Source organism: Macaca nemestrina, chromosome 12 (assembly GCF_043159975.1).
Source record: "Macaca nemestrina isolate mMacNem1 chromosome 12, mMacNem.hap1, whole genome shotgun sequence".
Classification (NCBI taxonomy): Eukaryota; Metazoa; Chordata; class Mammalia; order Primates; family Cercopithecidae; genus Macaca; species Macaca nemestrina.
In genome coordinates, this window is record NC_092136.1 from 128567629 (window position 1) to 128585074 (window position 17446).

At 37.3% G+C, this 17446-nt stretch overlaps 1 protein-coding gene across 12 annotated transcripts in view; it reads right to left on the reverse strand.

Annotated features, from left to right (window-relative positions):
- LOC105476208 (Rho GTPase activating protein 32) overlaps nucleotides 1–17446 on the reverse strand; it is a 308635-nt gene that overhangs the window by 80321 nt on the left and 210868 nt on the right. For 11 of the 12 annotated variants that reach the window (XM_011731907.3, XM_011731908.2, XM_071075804.1 and 8 more), the window contains one exon: nucleotides 1468–1549. The exons of the other annotated variant lie outside the window; for it this stretch is intronic. In XM_011731907.3, coding sequence (XP_011730209.2) covers nucleotides 1468–1549 — 82 coding nt within the window. The remainder of the gene's footprint in view (nucleotides 1–1467; nucleotides 1550–17446) is intronic. 12 annotated transcript variants of the gene reach the window in all.

Here is a 17446-nt window from a genome sequence, read left to right on the forward strand (position 1 = left end):
AGACCACATTCTATATTATTCCATTTATACAAAATGTCCAAAATAGGGAAATCAATAAAGACAGAAAGTAGACAAGTGGTCGTTTAGGGCTGGGAGTAGTATGCAGGGAGCAGTGTCTATTAATGGATAAGGGATTTCTTTATGAAGTGATGAAGGTGCTCTAAAATTAACTGTGGTGATGGCTGTACAACTCTGTTACACAATTTAAAGGGTAAATTGCACGATATGTGAATTTTATCTCAATAAAGCTGAGTTTTCAAAAAGTTAAGTTTAAAATAATGCCATATTTTTAAAAAGAATGAAATCTACAGTTACTAACGAAGATTTACCGAACCAGTACCCACTTAGGAGTTTTTAAAAAAAGTTTACCCAAGACGGATAAAATTGCTTTGAAAAGAACTGAGAATCCTGACTCAAGCAGAACTGCAGAAAACACTGTTTTGAAGCATTTCCTCTACTGAGCAATAAAGTCAGTCTACAATAAACAAATTCCAATGAGAGAAATGGGAACAATGACTCCCTAGTCTCCTATGAAGAAATAAGCTTTGAAAGGTATTGTTACCCTTTACTTAAATACTATTAGCAAAGATTGTTTGATGTAAGCTTTGGGAGCACAAGTGAGAAAATACCAAAAGAGCAAAGAATAACTTTTTTTTTTTTCCTTAACTCTTACATACAGGTCCTAAAACTAGAAAATACTACTATAAGGAAAACAGTTCAAATAAATTCTGAGGCCCAGAAATTTTTTCTTCTCCTTTTACTGAGAGGTGGGAAAGGACAGAAGAAATGTAATATAGCTAGGAAAAATAAGTTGGATGACTCCCTCTTCTCTTCAAAATGTTTTAGACTTTGTTTGTATTTTTTTTTAATTGACATCATCAAAAAGTTCCAGACGAGGCATTCTGTTGAATCTTCCCAAAACTAAATCACCTCAATAAATACCAAAATTCCCATTTTCTTGATTTTTTTCCCCTTCAATAATGCTTACTTGTAATATATTCTACAGATTTATGTAGTACTGTAAGTATACTATATAAGTAATAAGAAATGCTGTTTAAAATAGTTTTGATGTTCATATGCCCTTTTAAAATATACTTACTTTTCATTTATCAATTTCCAGTTAATCCTACAATTTCCATGTTAGTTCTTTAAACCTATTTTTTATCATTTTATTCATTAATAAGTTACACTGCTATGATGCAACTATAAAAGTCAATAATGACAAAGCTTAATGGAGCACACAGCTCTTTAAAATTGCCTAAAAATTTGAATGCATGTAAACCTTTTCAAAATAATCAACAGAGAAATAAGAATACATTTAAAAATCAAAATCATATAAAATTAAGAATGTAGTATTATGTCAATAAATGCAAAAATAGCAAAACAAGCTAAATACTTGACTGACAGAAAATCTGTGTCTTCAAGCAGTTTATAAAATAACTACACTAGTGAAAAAAATGTACTCACCTGGTTTTGGCACTGAGTTGGTCACTGACTGGGGAACTTTTTGGTTAATTAACTCAACACAGTGTCCAGGAAAGAGTCCCACCTGATGAAAAGCAACAAAGAAAGGAGTCTAAACCAGCAAACAGACCAATTTGTGAACACTGCCAACTGAATTCCAGTAATGTATTCTACAGTCCCTCCCAAATGATTCTATTATTCCAAGACTCTAAATAACAGATGATGCCTATTACACAAACAAATAATAAAACAATCTGTTGCTATGAGTACATAGAGTTATCTGTTTTATTTGTCCAAATATCTAAGTCTGCTTTTTTCCTTTTAGTTTTTAATTTCCCAATCTTTTCTTACATGAATTAAAATATTTAGTCTGATAATGAGCTATGCATGCAAGTAGGTAAAATGTCATAATTTAATAATGCGATTTACTGAAATCTCAATCCAGTTATGTTGATATCTGTTGCCAACTTATGTTTATTGTCTTCTCTATGGGTTTTTTAAATCAACACTAAGCCACAACTCAAACTTTTTGTGAACTTTCTCTTCACTCTCCCCCAGGTTTCATTAAAAAAAAAAAAAAAAAGAAGACATGACTGAAATAAATGTGTAAAATAATATCTCATTTAAAATCTTGGCATTCAATGCTTTTAAAAACTAGTAGTGCATGGATAAGAGGGAAAGCAAGAAAGAAGAAAACAATCTCAGCAGGTCAACAGACTCTGGCTTTGAGGAACACACCACAGTGACCTAGTAGCGGAACCGCAGGCATTGTTTTTGGAATTCTAACAAGCCGTATTAGGAAAATGCTGAGTTCCAGATCATCTAGAGATACTGTATAGCCAAAAGGATAAATACCAAGATAAACAGCCTGGAAACAAAAGCAAAAAGGAAATCTTTATCAATATTTGTAGATGTTTCCTTAGATAAAAATATAAATGGGCTGCCATGCAGCAGATGTTAAAGCTGAAATATGAAAACTACAGCACTTTGCATATCCCTCTGTTGACAGACTCTGGGGAAGGATGGACTGGTTTTCCAAGAGTATGATTCATCATCAAGTTCCGAGCTGTGTAATTTCCATCTGTGTGAAATTATTTTCACATGCTCATTTGCTACATTCTTACTTCAATTTCTAGATCCATATTCTACGGTAGTTCTTAAAATTATGAAGATATAAACCGGTTATCATGAGCTGAAAAGGGTTATTAACAGATTATCAGTTTCTTTTATTTGTTTGTTTTTGAGACAGGGTCTCATTCTGTCACCCAGGCTGAAGTAGTGACACAATCTAGGCTCACTGCAGCCTCCATCTCCCAGGCTCAAGCAATTCTTGCACCTCAGCCTCCTGAGTAGCTAGGACTCTGGGCATGCACCAGCTCACCTGGCTAATTTTGTTTATTTTTTGTAGAGATGAGGTATCATTATCAGATTATCAGTTTTGTTCACCAGATGTGATTTTGGGATTCCTACGCACTGCCTTCCAAAATGATGCTTTAGGTATTTGTTTTATTGGTGAAATTCTTTAATATATTCTACTCAACTCCCTATTTTATTAAATAAGTAGAAATTCCTCCAAGACTGATTAGAACCAGGTAGGAGTCAACTTAAAAAAATCTTCATTGTTTTTCTTACACAAGCCAGTTATGAGAAGGGATATGGGGCATGGTTATCAGCGTAGCCTCATGTAAGTGTTCCACCCTTCATAAAAGGGTTTGGAAAGTGATTACAAAAGCCCCAGGTTCTAAATTAAACAGATGTATACAAAAATGCATTTGTAAATAATCTCTGTTTTTACAAGTCTTTGCAACAAACTGTCACTTTGGTCTCCAGCAGAGAGAGCTGGAGAAGTGGAGCTTCCAGATGTAGTCTCTGGTTTGAGTCCCAGCAATGGAGACCTTGATGCTATGAGCTCTGGAGACTCTCATGAAGAGGGGTTGGGGGGATGAAGCAGTAACTGGGAAACTCTCATGCCGAGGAGATGGGAGGTGCCCTGGAAATAGCTGCTTCATGAACTTAAGCCATGATGGATTTAATGTTAGAAGTCATTCCACAAAGTGGTGTGCTTCAGTGCATGCAAAGGCTAGAGAACTGCAAAAAGGTGGTTCCCAAGCCTGGGAAGATGTAACTATTTCAAGAGTGACTCTGAAAGAGACCCTGATGCCTGGAGGTACCCTTCTGAAATTCAAACAATGTAGAAATATCTGCCTTGTTTCAGAATGTATGGAGTATAAAGTTCGTGTTTCTAAAAGAGCTCACCTGCAGCTGGCTTTCGCGTCTGAAATGACAGTGCTCTCCAAGCCGCAGGGCTGGAAATTAAACGTTCAATTCTACCTTGGTCCCAATTTAATGTCTGGTGCTCTCTGGATTGAGTTGAATATGTTCCGGCTTTGCAATTTCACTTGTGGTAAAGGCTCTAACATTTTCTATTTCTATGAAATTCTTTTCTTTTCTTTTTTTTTTTTCGCGATGGAGTTTTGTTCTTGTTGCCCAGGCTGGAGTGCAACGGCACAACCTCGGCTCACTGTAACCTCTGCCTCCCAGGTTCAAGCGATTCTCCTGCCTCAGCCTCCCAAATAGCTGGGATTATAGGTAAGCACCACCATGCCTGGCTAATTTTTTGTATTTTTAGTAGAGACAGGGTTTCTCTATGTTGGTCAGGCTGGTCGCGAACTCCCAACCTCAGGTGATCCACTCGCCTCAGCCTCCCAAAGTGCTGGGATTACAGGCAAGAGCCACCACATCTGGCCTCTATGCAAATTTCTTGAAGGAGAATCGCCTGCATATTTCTTCTCTGCCTTCACAGAAGGCAGAGCTTCTTTCAAACTTAACTGAGGCATCAGCTGGTCTTTGGCTATGTTTCTTACCATGATTACTAACAATAAGTTTGTGGCTTAGGTTCGTAAACTGTACTGTTTGCTACACTGATCTTCCCATACAGTAATTTTTAGTTTGTGAAAAAAAATTAACCCTCAGCTGAAATTAACACGTAAGTTTTTGTTTTTTTTTTTTTTAACGAGTCTCAAATTTCAAAAATTGTAATAAAGTGGACAATCATTGGTTTTTCTATGCCCTTTTCAACTCTTGTAATGAGTTTTCATCACGTTTTATATTAAAGTGGCTAACACATGACTACAAAAAAAAGTATCTGGGTTCAATCTTAAGTCTGCCACTTACTAGATTCGGTCTGTAACTTAGCCTCCTTGTGTTTTAGTCTCTTTGTATAAACATGGTAATAACAATGCGTATCTGATAAGGGTTGTGATGAGAATTAAGTGGATTAGTATAAATAAAATGCATAGAGTAAAATGCATTGGTTTGTTAACTGATGGTCTAGTAACAACATGATCTATTAACCACGGCAGCCTGTTTCATATATTATTCTTCCTGCCGCTGTGGCAGTTTCTAAAGCTTTAACCCATTTATGGTGGAGGTTGCAAAATTTTTTTGTGAAAAATCAGACCTTGGCAATGACCTTGAGCAGTAGGATAGAAATAACTCCCACAGGCTTAGCGTTCCAATAATGAAACACTAGGCATAAATGGGTTAATGTATAAGTAAAATGCTATTATTATCCCAGTATTTGGCTACCAGAACCGCTAGAAGGCTCCAGCTCCTCCATCAAATGGATATTACACATAATGCCACCTTTTGTGTATATCTGCTTCAGTTTCCTGACTCTCAAATATCATTCTTTCTATAACATTCTAATTCATTTCAATATATAAACATCTGCAACTTGCCTATGAGAAAAGTCCAGATTCTAAACTTGACTCACCCATTCACTAGGTTCTGTGATGTAGAGCGGACTGCTTAACATCTCTTAGATTCCTAATTTGTAACGTTAGGGATAACACTACCTACACCTCAAGAGTTTATGTGAAAGTAACTAGCCTAGTTTCTAAGTTCAAATATCTTTTGGCAAAAAAAAAAAAAAAAAAAAAGTTTTCCATCACTTCCTCACAAAGACTGAACAAAGAAAGCTTAATGTACTTCTCAGGGAACTATATCACATACATTAGTTACATTTTCACCTTTTAAATTCATCACAATGAATTAGGTTTAGGTATACAGGGAAATGCTACTGCATACTATACAGAGGTAGATCTACAGTAGGCTCACCTAATACCTAACTCCAATCCCTGCCCTCTTGTTTTACTTTATCATAAGTGTAATATCACTACTAGCTAAACTATACAGTTTCTCAGACTCCCTATATTCAGGTGAAGCCACGACACATGTAAACACAGCTCTGCTACCATCCTGTCTCCTCCGCTGTGCTGTGAGCATGTGAGCACAGGTGTCATGACTAGATCTGCAGTGGTCTTCACTTGACCATAAGTGAAAGGCTGAGAGAATCATTAAGCTGCGGACTCAGCACTAGACATCCACCATCTTTTCCGCTCAGTTTTTTGTTTCTTCTTTTTCTTTTTTTTTTTTTTTTTTTTGAGACGGAGTCTCGCTCTGCCGCCCAGGCTGGAGTGCAGTGGCCAGATCTCGGCTCACTGCAAGCTTCACATCCCGGGTTCACGCCATTCTCCTGCCTCAGCCTCCCGAGTAGCTGGGACTACAGGCGCCCGCCACCTCGCCCGGCTAGCTTTTTGTATTTTTTAGTAGAGACGGGGTTTCACCGTGTCAGCCAGGATGGTCTCGATCTCCTGACCTCATGATCCGCCCGTCTCGGCCTCCCAAAGTGCTGGGATTACAGGCTTGAGCCACCGCGCCCGGCCAGTTTTTTGTTTCTTGAAGTCAAAATCTCTCCTAACCATCAAGGAGGCTTTAAAAGAGTTTTATGAATTTGTGAAAGGCAAACAGATTCTATTTTACCATCACAAAATTTTCATCTTAAAAAATGGTGTTCTGTTGAAAATACTACACACGAGAATGGAATTAACCTTAAAAGTATAGTTAATGAACATTTACACTTTTCTGATGAATACTTCACCTAAGATTTCACCAAATAGTAACCACTTTGATAAAATGTCAAACGGTAAAAAGTGACTGGAACTCTGGAAATATGATCCATTAACTATGTCATCTTGTTTTGTATATTATTCTTTCTGCAGCTGTGGCAATTTCTAAAGCTTTAATGTACATGGCTGGAAAGGGAGAGCAGAATTGGGTATATTGGCAGGGGTCAAAATGAGACTCAACTCTAGGAACAGAATGGAAGATGGAGAAAAAGCCAGCATTGAGGGCCCATGATGGTAAAGAAGTAGGTAATAAAAACATAGTAACAGAAGGAAAAGAACCATGTAGAGACAAGGCTGGAAGAGGTTAGGAACGGTCTTGAAAAGAAGAGACCTTCCTGTTGACAGTTTTCACTCAAGTCTTTGAGATAAAGTGAAAAGCCACCAGACATGCTAATATATCCCATGGTGTGCTGATAAATGTTTAACAACTAGTTCTCCATGGAGGAAAGGCCTTGATTTCCAGTGTTTTCCAGTGTTCACAGTATAAATACTCCCATCATGGCTGGTTTCAAGCTACCAACTTGATACAACTGAACACAAAATTGGAAAGAGAAGCAAAAGAGCACTCAGTTATACAGTATTGATAGCATACAGAGAGAGTAGCTGGAAAGGTCTTCAAGAGCATAAACGGTAAAATAATTACAAAAATATTTGATTATTACCTTTGTTTTTAATAAAATTCATTTCATTGTAAATGTACATATCTTAATTTTTAATAATGGCTGTTTTTAACAACTGTCCTACAAAATTTCACAGTTGGCTCCAGCTGACCACTGATGTATATCCATACACTTCGTCCTGTGCCTGTCCACCTCTAACAGCTCCTGGTAAATCAGTTTCTGGTGGCTTAGCAAGCATATGGCTCACCCTCTGACTCTAGGAGAACCAGGAGAGATGTAAAGGGAACGAACTGTAATCTGGTTTTTCTGATCTCCTTCTACCTTGGGGGATACTCAAACTAAAAAGAAAACCTGGTTTGGCTTCAAAAGTGAGTGTGTGTCCTGAAAAATACTTTGGTGTAACTTAAAGGGAATATGAGAAAAGAAACTACTGCAATAAAATAAGCCTGGAGCTTTGGAAACAGTAGAATTAACAACAGAACCTAATCCTAACTATAGTCTCTTTGAAGCAATCAACAAAAACCTAAAAAGGAATTCAACATAACAATCATGTGCTTATTGCTGACTTAAAAAAAAAAAAAAAAACTCTCTGCTATTGGTTTATTTATTTAATTTATGGCTAGTGAAACTTTAGCACTGTTGGCATAGCCAAACTTTTTTAAATTAAACTTAGTAGAAGCACTGCTCACTCCTAAAAATATACCACAGATTTTTCAATTGGAATTATTTGGCCTCAGAGTGTTAAAACTCCAGTTTTTCATTTTCTGACTACAACTTCCTCTCCTCTCAGGTCTCTAGTGTTGATATTCTATAACAACGGAAGTTCACACACAGACATCCCATCCCTTTCATATTTCCCCCCTAAGGTCCTTATCCCCCCAATCCCAGGTTTTTTGTTTTGTTTGTTTGCTATCCAATATGGATCCTGTGATTAAGCATTTGTTTTAAATCAGTACCCTTAATTTCCTTGCAATATTAACTTCCTGCCAAACCAATTCAGCAAATCACCACAACTAAATCAATACAGTACCATATTTGCATGTCTGCGTACTGCTGCAGAAAAAAAAAAATCACATCACTAAGGAAATTTGAACCAATACAAATTCATAGTCTATTGTCTAGAAATGCTAATTATTTTCTCCCCACTCCCGAAACATGCTTAAAGAACCTAATCTTCTTTACAGTCTCTGCCCAGTCTGACTCCCACGGCCTGCTAACACCATCCCAGCACAGCTGATCAAATAGACGTACGGTAAGTCAATAGTCAATTAGTTTGTCTGCTATAATTTTGGAACTAGTTCCCAATCTTTAATTATCTCCATTGAATTGTCAGAATTAGGAAATATTTTTCCAAACAAAGAAGAGAAGAGACAAAGAAATAACAATTGCTACACACCAAAGGAAGCAAAAACCGGAAATAAGTTCCTCAGGTCCTTTCTTTTTAGTTCTGGTTCCATTTACTTATTGCCTAGTAATTCTTGCGTTGGGCTCTTTGAGATATTCCTACCAATCCCCCCACCTCCCACTCTCCTTGTATGTCCCCAAAAGCACAACATTGCTTCTGGTTTCTTTGCCTTGTTTATACTGTCTCCTTCAATGTCAACTCCCTAATTTCCATGTAAATAAAAAATTACTCTTGTAGCCGGATAAGCAGGTTCGAGAGTCAAAAACACAGCTAAAGATCAGGGTATAAATCTGAGAGCTGGGCATAAACATGGTTTTTAAAGTTGAGAAAGTAAGATAGCAAAGGACAAAAAGCGTAGAATAAGAAGGCAGTCCAACTCCAAACGTCAGAGGTGCAGTAGAGCAGGGTGTCCTGGTAAAGGAGACTGTGTCAAGTCAGTTAAGAGAAAAGTGTCGGGAAAAAGAAAATCGGATACTAATGACAGTTTAAGTAAGGAGTAGTAAGGTATTTTTTTTTTTCATTAAGCCAAACAGAGACCACTAGTGATAAAAGAGAAGAATGAAAGGGTGAAGGGTTTAAGAATATATTTGTGATAGGTGAATGTAATCATGGCTCTAGAATCTGCAATGGAAAAGGAGGAGAGTGAAGGCAGGAAGTAATTGATGGGCGAAAACTGGGAGGAACAGTGGAATTATAATATTAAGCATAATATTGAGTATTGAACATAATTGTTTATTGTACAGCAAGTAGCTGGGGTGATTAAATTTCTTTTCCCAGTTGCCATAATACAATATCAAATAAGACAAACTAGATTACAGCTGCTTTAAAGTTTCAACTAATTTGTAATACCTTTCAGCCCTGGAAGGAGTAAGAAAGGATAGAGTAGGCATTGTAAGTGGAAAGACACATAGATAAAAAGACACAAGAGCAGAAAAGAGCAACTTGTGTACTAAGGGGGGAAATAATAGTTACATGTGGCGGAACATCCAGTTTCTAAAATAGAGCAGTGCAAAGTAAAACTGGTAAATAAGAATAAACTCGGAGATCCTAGATGATCTTGTATATCGTGACAAGGAGTTTTAAGTTCCTTCTGTAGGAAATAAAAGTGACAAATTCTGAGCAGAAAAAGCGCAGGAATAGGCATGTTCTAAAAGGAAAAGTATTAGCACTGTATACCTTTCAAGGTGTAAGGAAGGGAGGAAGAAAGCAGCAGTACAGCACTTTAGGAATTTGCAAAAATAGGCTAGGAAAGAGAATAAAACCTGCAGTGCATGACAACAGCATGAGGAAGCAAGGAGAGTATACGAATGTAAACAACACAGAGGTAGAAGAGACTGACACGATCAACTGGATTGGATGCATGAACACCATGCATGAATGCTCCTGCAGTTTTTCTTTTCACCTTAACTGAGGTGGAGTTAACCCAAAGTAAACTGCACATATTTAAAATGCACATTTTGATAAAACACCCACGAAACTATTACCACAATCAAGATTATAATATATTCACCAACTCCAAAAGTTCCCTTGTATCTCTTTGTGATCCTTCCTTCCCCTACCCTCCCATCCCTGCTCCTCAGGCAACTACTCATCTCCTTTTTATCACTATATATTAATTTCCATTTTCTATAATTTTACATAAGTGAAGTCTTGTATAATATACTCTTTTTTCTGTCTGCCTTCTTTCATGCAGCATATTTCTGAGGATCACCCATGCTGCTGTGTGGATCAACTGTCTATTCCTTTCACTGCTAAGTAATATTGCATTGTACGGACACCACCACTGGTCAGTCTGCTGCTGACAGGTATTAGGGTTGTTTCCAGTTTTAAACTATGACATATAAAGATGCTGTGGACATTCACGTATGAGTTTCTATATGGCACAGGCTTTTTTCTCTCTAAACAGTTAGATCATGTAGTAAGTGTACAGTAATTCCTCCCTTAACATCATGGACAGGTTCTTGGAAACTGTGACCTGACTTACTCTGTGCTGTGGGAACTTAATTCTCCTTTATATCAATTAACCTATGATAAAATTGGTTTCATTAGACAGTATGTCATTTTGCTTAACGCTGCAGTTTCCAAGAACCAACTGACAACATTAAGTGATGACTTACTGAGTGTTTAACTTGAGAAACTGCTAAACTGTTTTCAAATTAGTTGTGGCATCTTACATTCCCACCAGCACTGTATGAGAATCCCAATTTCTCCACATCCTTGCAATTTTAATGACTATGAAGCAATACCTCATTGTTGTTTTAACTTATATTTCTCTAATGACTATTGATGCTGGATATCTATTTATGTGTTAATTTGCATTCATATATCCTTTTGGTGATATCTGCTCCAATCTTTTCCTATTTTTTAAATTGAATTGTTTTCTTCTCTAATTTTGAGAGTTTTTGTTTTTTAAAAAATAGCATCTCAATACGTTGCCCAGGCTGGCCTCAAATTCATGGGTTCAAGCAATCCTCCTGCCTCAGCCTCCCAAGTAGCTGGGACTACAGGCACATGCTACTGAGCTTGCCCAGTAAGAGTTCTTTGTATGTCCTGATACAAGTCCTTTATCAGATATAATCACTGCAAATATTTTCTCCCAGTCTGTGATACGTCTTTTTGTACTAGTAAATATGTCTTTCAAAGAGCAAAAGTTTTTTAAAAAAGTTAATTTTTTTATTATACTTTAAGTTCTGGGATATATGTGCAGAACGTGCATGTGTGTTACATAGGTATACATATGCCATGGTGGTTTGCTGCACACATCAACTAGTCATCTATATTAGGTATTTCTCCTGATGCTATCTGTTCCCCAGTCCCCCATCCCTCAACAGGCCCATGTGTGATGTTCCCCTCCCTGTGTCCATGTGTTCTCATTGTTCAACTCCTACTTATGAGTGAGAACACAAGGTGTTTGGTTTTCTGTTCCTGTGTTAGCTTGCTGAGAAGGATGGTTTCCAGTATCATCCATGTCCCTGCAAAAGACATGAACTCATCCTTTTTTATGGCTGTATAGTATTCCATGGTGTATATGTGCCACATTTTCTTTATTCAGTCTATCATTGATGGACATTTGGGTTGGTTCCAAGTCTTTGTTATTGTGAACAGTGCTGCAATAAACATACGTGTGCATGTGTGTTTATAGTAGCATCATTTATAATCCTTTGGGTATATACCCAGTAATAGGATTGCTGGGTCAAATGGTATTTCTGGTTCTAGATCCTTGAGGAATTGCCACACTGTCTTCCACAATGGTTGAACTAATTTACACTCCACCAACAGTGTAAAAGCATTCCTATTCCTCCGCATCCTCTCCAGCATCTGTTGTCTCCAAACTTTTTAATTATTGCCATCCTAACTGGTAGAGGATGGTATCTCATTGTGGTTTTCATTTGCATTTCTCTAATGACCAGTGATGATGAGCTTTTTCTCATGTTTGTTGGCCGCATAAACGTCTTCTTTTGCGAAGTGTCTGTTCATATCCTTTGCCCACTTTTTCATGGGGCTGTTTTTTTTTCTTGCAAATTTAAGAGCAGAAGTTTTAAATTTTGATGAAATTAAATTATTTTTATGAATTGTTCTTCTGATGTCACATTTAAGAAATATTTGCCTAATCCAAAGCCACAAAAGTTTTCTCCTATGTTTTCTTCTTGAAGTTGTATAGTTTACACTTTATAAACATTTAGGTATATGGGCCGGGTGCGGTGGCTCACGCCTGTAATCCCAGCACTCTGGGAGGCCGAGGTGGGCAGATCACAAGGTCAGGAGATCATCCTGGCTAACATGGTGAAACCCTGTCTCTACTAAAAATACAAAAATTAGCTGGCTGTGGTTGCCTGCGCCTATAGTCCCAACCACTTGGGAAGCTGAAGTGGGAGAATCTCTTGAGCCCAGGAGGCGAAGGTTGCAGTGAGCCGAGATTGGGCCATTGCATTCCAGCCTGGTCACAGAGCAAGATTCTGTCTCAAAAAAAAGAGAGAGAGACAGAGAGAGAGAGAGAGAGACCCTTCGCCTAATCCAAAGCCACAAGAGTTTTCTCCTACGTTTTCTTCTTGAAGTTGTGTAGTTTATACTTCATAAACATCTGGGTATATTATCCATTTTGAGTTAATTCTTGTAGATGGTAAAAGAAATAAAGTTTATGTTGGAGACATGTGGATATCCAAGTGTTCCACTGCCATTTGTAAACCAGACTATATCTCTTCACTGAAATGCCTTTTGAACTTCACTGAAAGTCAGTTGTCCATGGGTACAACTGTATGTATGTATTTCAGGACTGTTTATTCTTTCCCACTGATCTACTTGTCTATCTTTCCACCAATACCACACTCTCTTGAAACTGTAGCTTTGTAGTAAATCTTCAGTTAGTGTTAGTTCTCCAACTCTGTTCTTTTTCAAATTTGTTTTGGCTATTATATTCCAGGTCCTTTGCATTTCCATTTGAATTGTTTAATTTGCTTGTATATTTCTACACAAGTGCCTGCCTGGGATTGTGATTTAGATCAATTTGGGAAGAAATGTCATCTTGAAAAATATATAGTCTTCCAACCCATAAATGCAGTATCTCTCTCCATTTATCTGGATCTTCTTTAATGTCTCTGAGCAATGTTCTGTAGTTTTCAGTAGATAGCTCTTTCACATCCTTTTTTTCAGATACAGTCCTAAGTATTTCCTGTTTTTAGTACTATTATACATGGGTTTTACATATTTTCTGACTGAAGTGAATGCTGCGAGTCTGTGGACTACATTTAGGATAACGAGGTCTTCTCATAGTTGTACCAAGTATTTATATTTAAAAACATACTGTGTATTTTAAATACATAAATGGCTTTCCTTTTATTTCTCCTTTATATCTGAAAATTTATGCTGGCTTTTTTGAAAGTGTACATTAATGGAGGTAGTTATATAATTTGTACATTCCATTTTAGAATGACAAGAAACGATTTTAGAAAATACTTGTCATAAAGAGAGGGTGTAGGGTTTAATAAGATTAAGAACTACTGCCATAGCCATTTTGTCAAGAATTTCTATAAAATTGAGTATTTAAGCATCAGTTGGTAAGACATATTCTGATGCTATAAATTAACAAAAAGCTATCAAGCAGGAAATTTATCTCCAACATCAATAGTATCTAATGGCACTAAAAAGAAAAAGTAGCAACAAATAAAACATAAATTAAGAAAATGTATATATTTCTACGTTCCAAAAGGAAAAGAAATGCAAAATTAAAAGTCATCATGCTTGTATTCTGGTCCTGGCTATACCATGTACTTACTGTCTTTGTGAAACAGAAAAATTTATCTAAATTTCTTTGTCTCCAGATTTCTACCATTTTAAAATGACAGTTTGGAACCAGATGGTCCACTATCATCTTCCACTGTACAAAAATCTATGATTCATACAAGTAAACAAGCGGAGCCACTATTATTCATTAAATTATTATCATGACCTGTTCTTTGCCTAAAATGTATAGGCTTCAATAGAAACTCTGCAATATACAGTGTAATGACAAAGGGCTAGTTGTTTAACCCTTTGTGCTTTAGTTTCTTCATCTAAAATGAGATCATTATAGTACCTTCACAAAGTTGTGGAATTAAAGGTTAGTGGTAAGCACTTCGAAAAGCACACCTAAGTACTAAATAAATGTTAGCAATTTCTTTCATTTGCATTATCACATAATTCCCCTTCTCCTGAAATTATGTCACATTACAGATGAAAATTTACAGTATAATATGATTTCCCATTACTTAACTGGAGAGTAAACATTTTGCTCTATTTGATTTTGAGTAATGAAAAGATGCAGCTTTGGATTCTAGGGTATTACATGAATATGATGGTTTTTACATAAACAAGCAGAGATATAAGCAAATCCATTAAACTACTATACAAGACAAGGTTTCTGAATATCTGCCCTGTGAAATAAAGATGATTTCTCTAAAACTAAGTTACTTGGAGCCACATTATACTCTTGAGGTAAAAAAACTGTGTTGTCCAAGAATTGCTTCTCTGATATTTGTGCACAAAAACTCACAATATTTGGGGATAACTATGAAAAACAAAATAGGTGATCCTTGATCATCTATCTAATGGAAAACGAAGAGAACATGGGGTAGGTATATAAAATTCCGTTGCTCTCTAAATGAGATTCTGGCCATTAGATTAACTGTGTCCCAGATGTGCTTTACAGAAGATTTTCTGAGGGGAGGGAGAAACAAAACACAGTTTCTAAACTGTGTTTGATTGCTTCCTTTATCCGCACACAAGATAAACAATGGGAGCCAAGATCAGCAGTTCTCATGTTCTGTGCATAATAATCATCTGAAAAACTTGTTAAAATTCAGACTCCTGACCCCGTCCCCTAAGATTCTGATGATCAATATCCATTTTTATCACATTTCTCAGGTCATTCAGATACCAGTGGCTCCTAGATAAAACTCTGAGAGAGACACTGCACAAAACAAACAATCCTAAAATATGATAACATGTTGTATTTGTGTAATGCCTTTACCCAGAAAAAAGGGCTCTCTGAGGCATCACCTCACATTTCTAACAATCATTTACAGACAAGAACACAAATCTAATAATAATGCCAGTTAGTTTAAAAACAAAGAAAAACGGGAAGAGTTTTTACTTTTACTTTCTGAAGTATATGATGAAACACCTCAGAAAACAAAGATGAGAGATTCAATATACTCCTTAGGTGACAAATAAAAAACACAGAGATCAGAATTTCAAATTACTGTAGTTAATATAATTTCACACTTCCTACTCCCAGAAGTTTAAGAAAAGAAAGAGAGTCACAGTATAATTTAAACACATGGATGAACTTATCCTTCTGTTCCCACGGCTAAATTATGGTCTGAGCTAGTATAATACTTGGAATAGAACTTGGCAAAATGCAGGTGACTGGCAGAATTTACCTGCAGCACACATGGACAAAAATAGTCCTGTATCCTACCCCACAACTACTGAAACAACATTTAGGGGCTTAGGTCCTGGGATTTGATGTTTAAACATAGCCTCCTTTAAACATTCAAGTTTAAGAGTCAGTGGCAAAGGGAGAATAAAAAGAAATACTGGTAACAAAATGAAGAGAGCAGAAGAGCACCCTTCAATACATTTGGTAAACACTATTCCTCAAACTAACTTTATTTGTTGGACCTATTAGAATGGCTATTTTTTTAAACTGGTAATTATTAAATGCTGGTGAGGACGTGGAACAGCAGAAACTCTCATTCACTGCTGGTAAGAATGCAAAATGATACAGGCACTTTGGCAGACAGTGTTGTGGCTTCTCACCAAATTCAACATACTCTTACCATATGATCCAGCAATGATATTCCTTGGCATTTACTCAAAAGACTTGAAAACTTACGTTCCACACAAAAACCTGCACACAGATGTTTATAGCAGTTCCATTCATAACTGCTAAAAACATGAAAGCAACCAAGAGGTCCTTCAATACTTGAATATATAAACAAACTGTGGCACATCCATGACACTGAATATTAGATAGTGATTAAAAAAGAAGCTATCAAGCCAGAGAAAGACACAGAGGAACCTTAGATGCGTATTACTAAGTAAAAGAAGCCAGTCTGAAAAGGCTACATACTGTATGATTCTAACAATAGAGATATTTTGGAAAAGACATGACAGTGAAAGATCACAGGCTGTGAAGGGTTCAGCAGGAAAGGATAAATAGGAGAAGCACAGGAGATTTTTAGGCCAAAAAAACTATTCAGCGTGAAACTATAATGGTAGACACATGCTATTATGTATTTGTCAAAACCCGGAGAAGGCACACCAAGAAGTGAAGTCTAATATAAACAATGGACTTCAGTTAATAATAGTTTTCAATATTGGGTCGTTAATTGTAACAAAAAGCAAGCCCCAGAACTGTTTCAACAGTTGCAAGGTATGATTTGAGACTGTATTTTTATCTGTGTGATTCTGGCCCTGGTGCTCCTTAAGACCACTCTTCTAGAAACACTGCTTAAGTCAGTGCTGTAGGTAAACTCAGCTAATCAGCTGATGGTTGGTAAAGATCAGCATTTTGCTGATTCTATTCAATGTACCGTAAAGCAAATGTGAATAACAGGGGAAGGTATGGGGAGGGAAGAGGGCAGGGGTATTACATGAAACTCTGAACTATCTGCTCAATTATTCTGCAAATCTGTAACTATACAAAAATCAAGTCTATTGATTATTATTTTTATTTTTGACAAGGTCTGGCTCTTGGCTCACTGCAACCTCCACCTGCCAGGCTCAGGTGGGGTCCTCCTGCCTCAGCCTCCCAAGCAGCTTAGACTACAGACATGCATCACTGTGCCCAGGTAAGTTTCATAAGTTTAGTAGAGATGAGGTTTCACCATGTTGGCCAGGCTGGTCTCAAATTCCTGGGCTCAAACGATCTTCCCACTTTGGCCTCCCAAAGTGCTAGGATTACAGGTATAAGGAACCACACCCAGCTCTATTTTTTAAATATTAAAATCACAGTACAGCAACTATATAGCACCAGTTCACAGCAATATTAAGGAAGGATCTCTGCACAGAGACTTGTGCCTTGTCATGCCCTGACAGCCGGCCAGAAAGGAGAACACACACACACAACGTGACCTTGACAAAAGAAAAGTGGAGTCCAGATAACATGCCATGAACACATTGAGCTGAGCAGAGCTGCAAGTGCAGACACACCGGGCCTGGGCATCAACAAAGAGCTTCAGAAAGCTTTGCAGCAGCGCTCAAGCGGGTGACACCTCAGCTCACTCGGCCTCCATCGTAGGAAGCAGTAGTCCGCATCCTTGCTCCTCTTCCCTTTCTCTCCTGAGAGAGTCCTGCACTAAATCATCTCAATCCCTAGGAACACCACTGGTGACAGCCAACACCAAGACGAGGCCCTTGTCTCCTTTACACTGCTAGGGAAGACACTGCCACCTCCGTGACACACAACCTCCTTTGTGTTCTGCAGCCAGAGCCCAGTTTACAAGGTT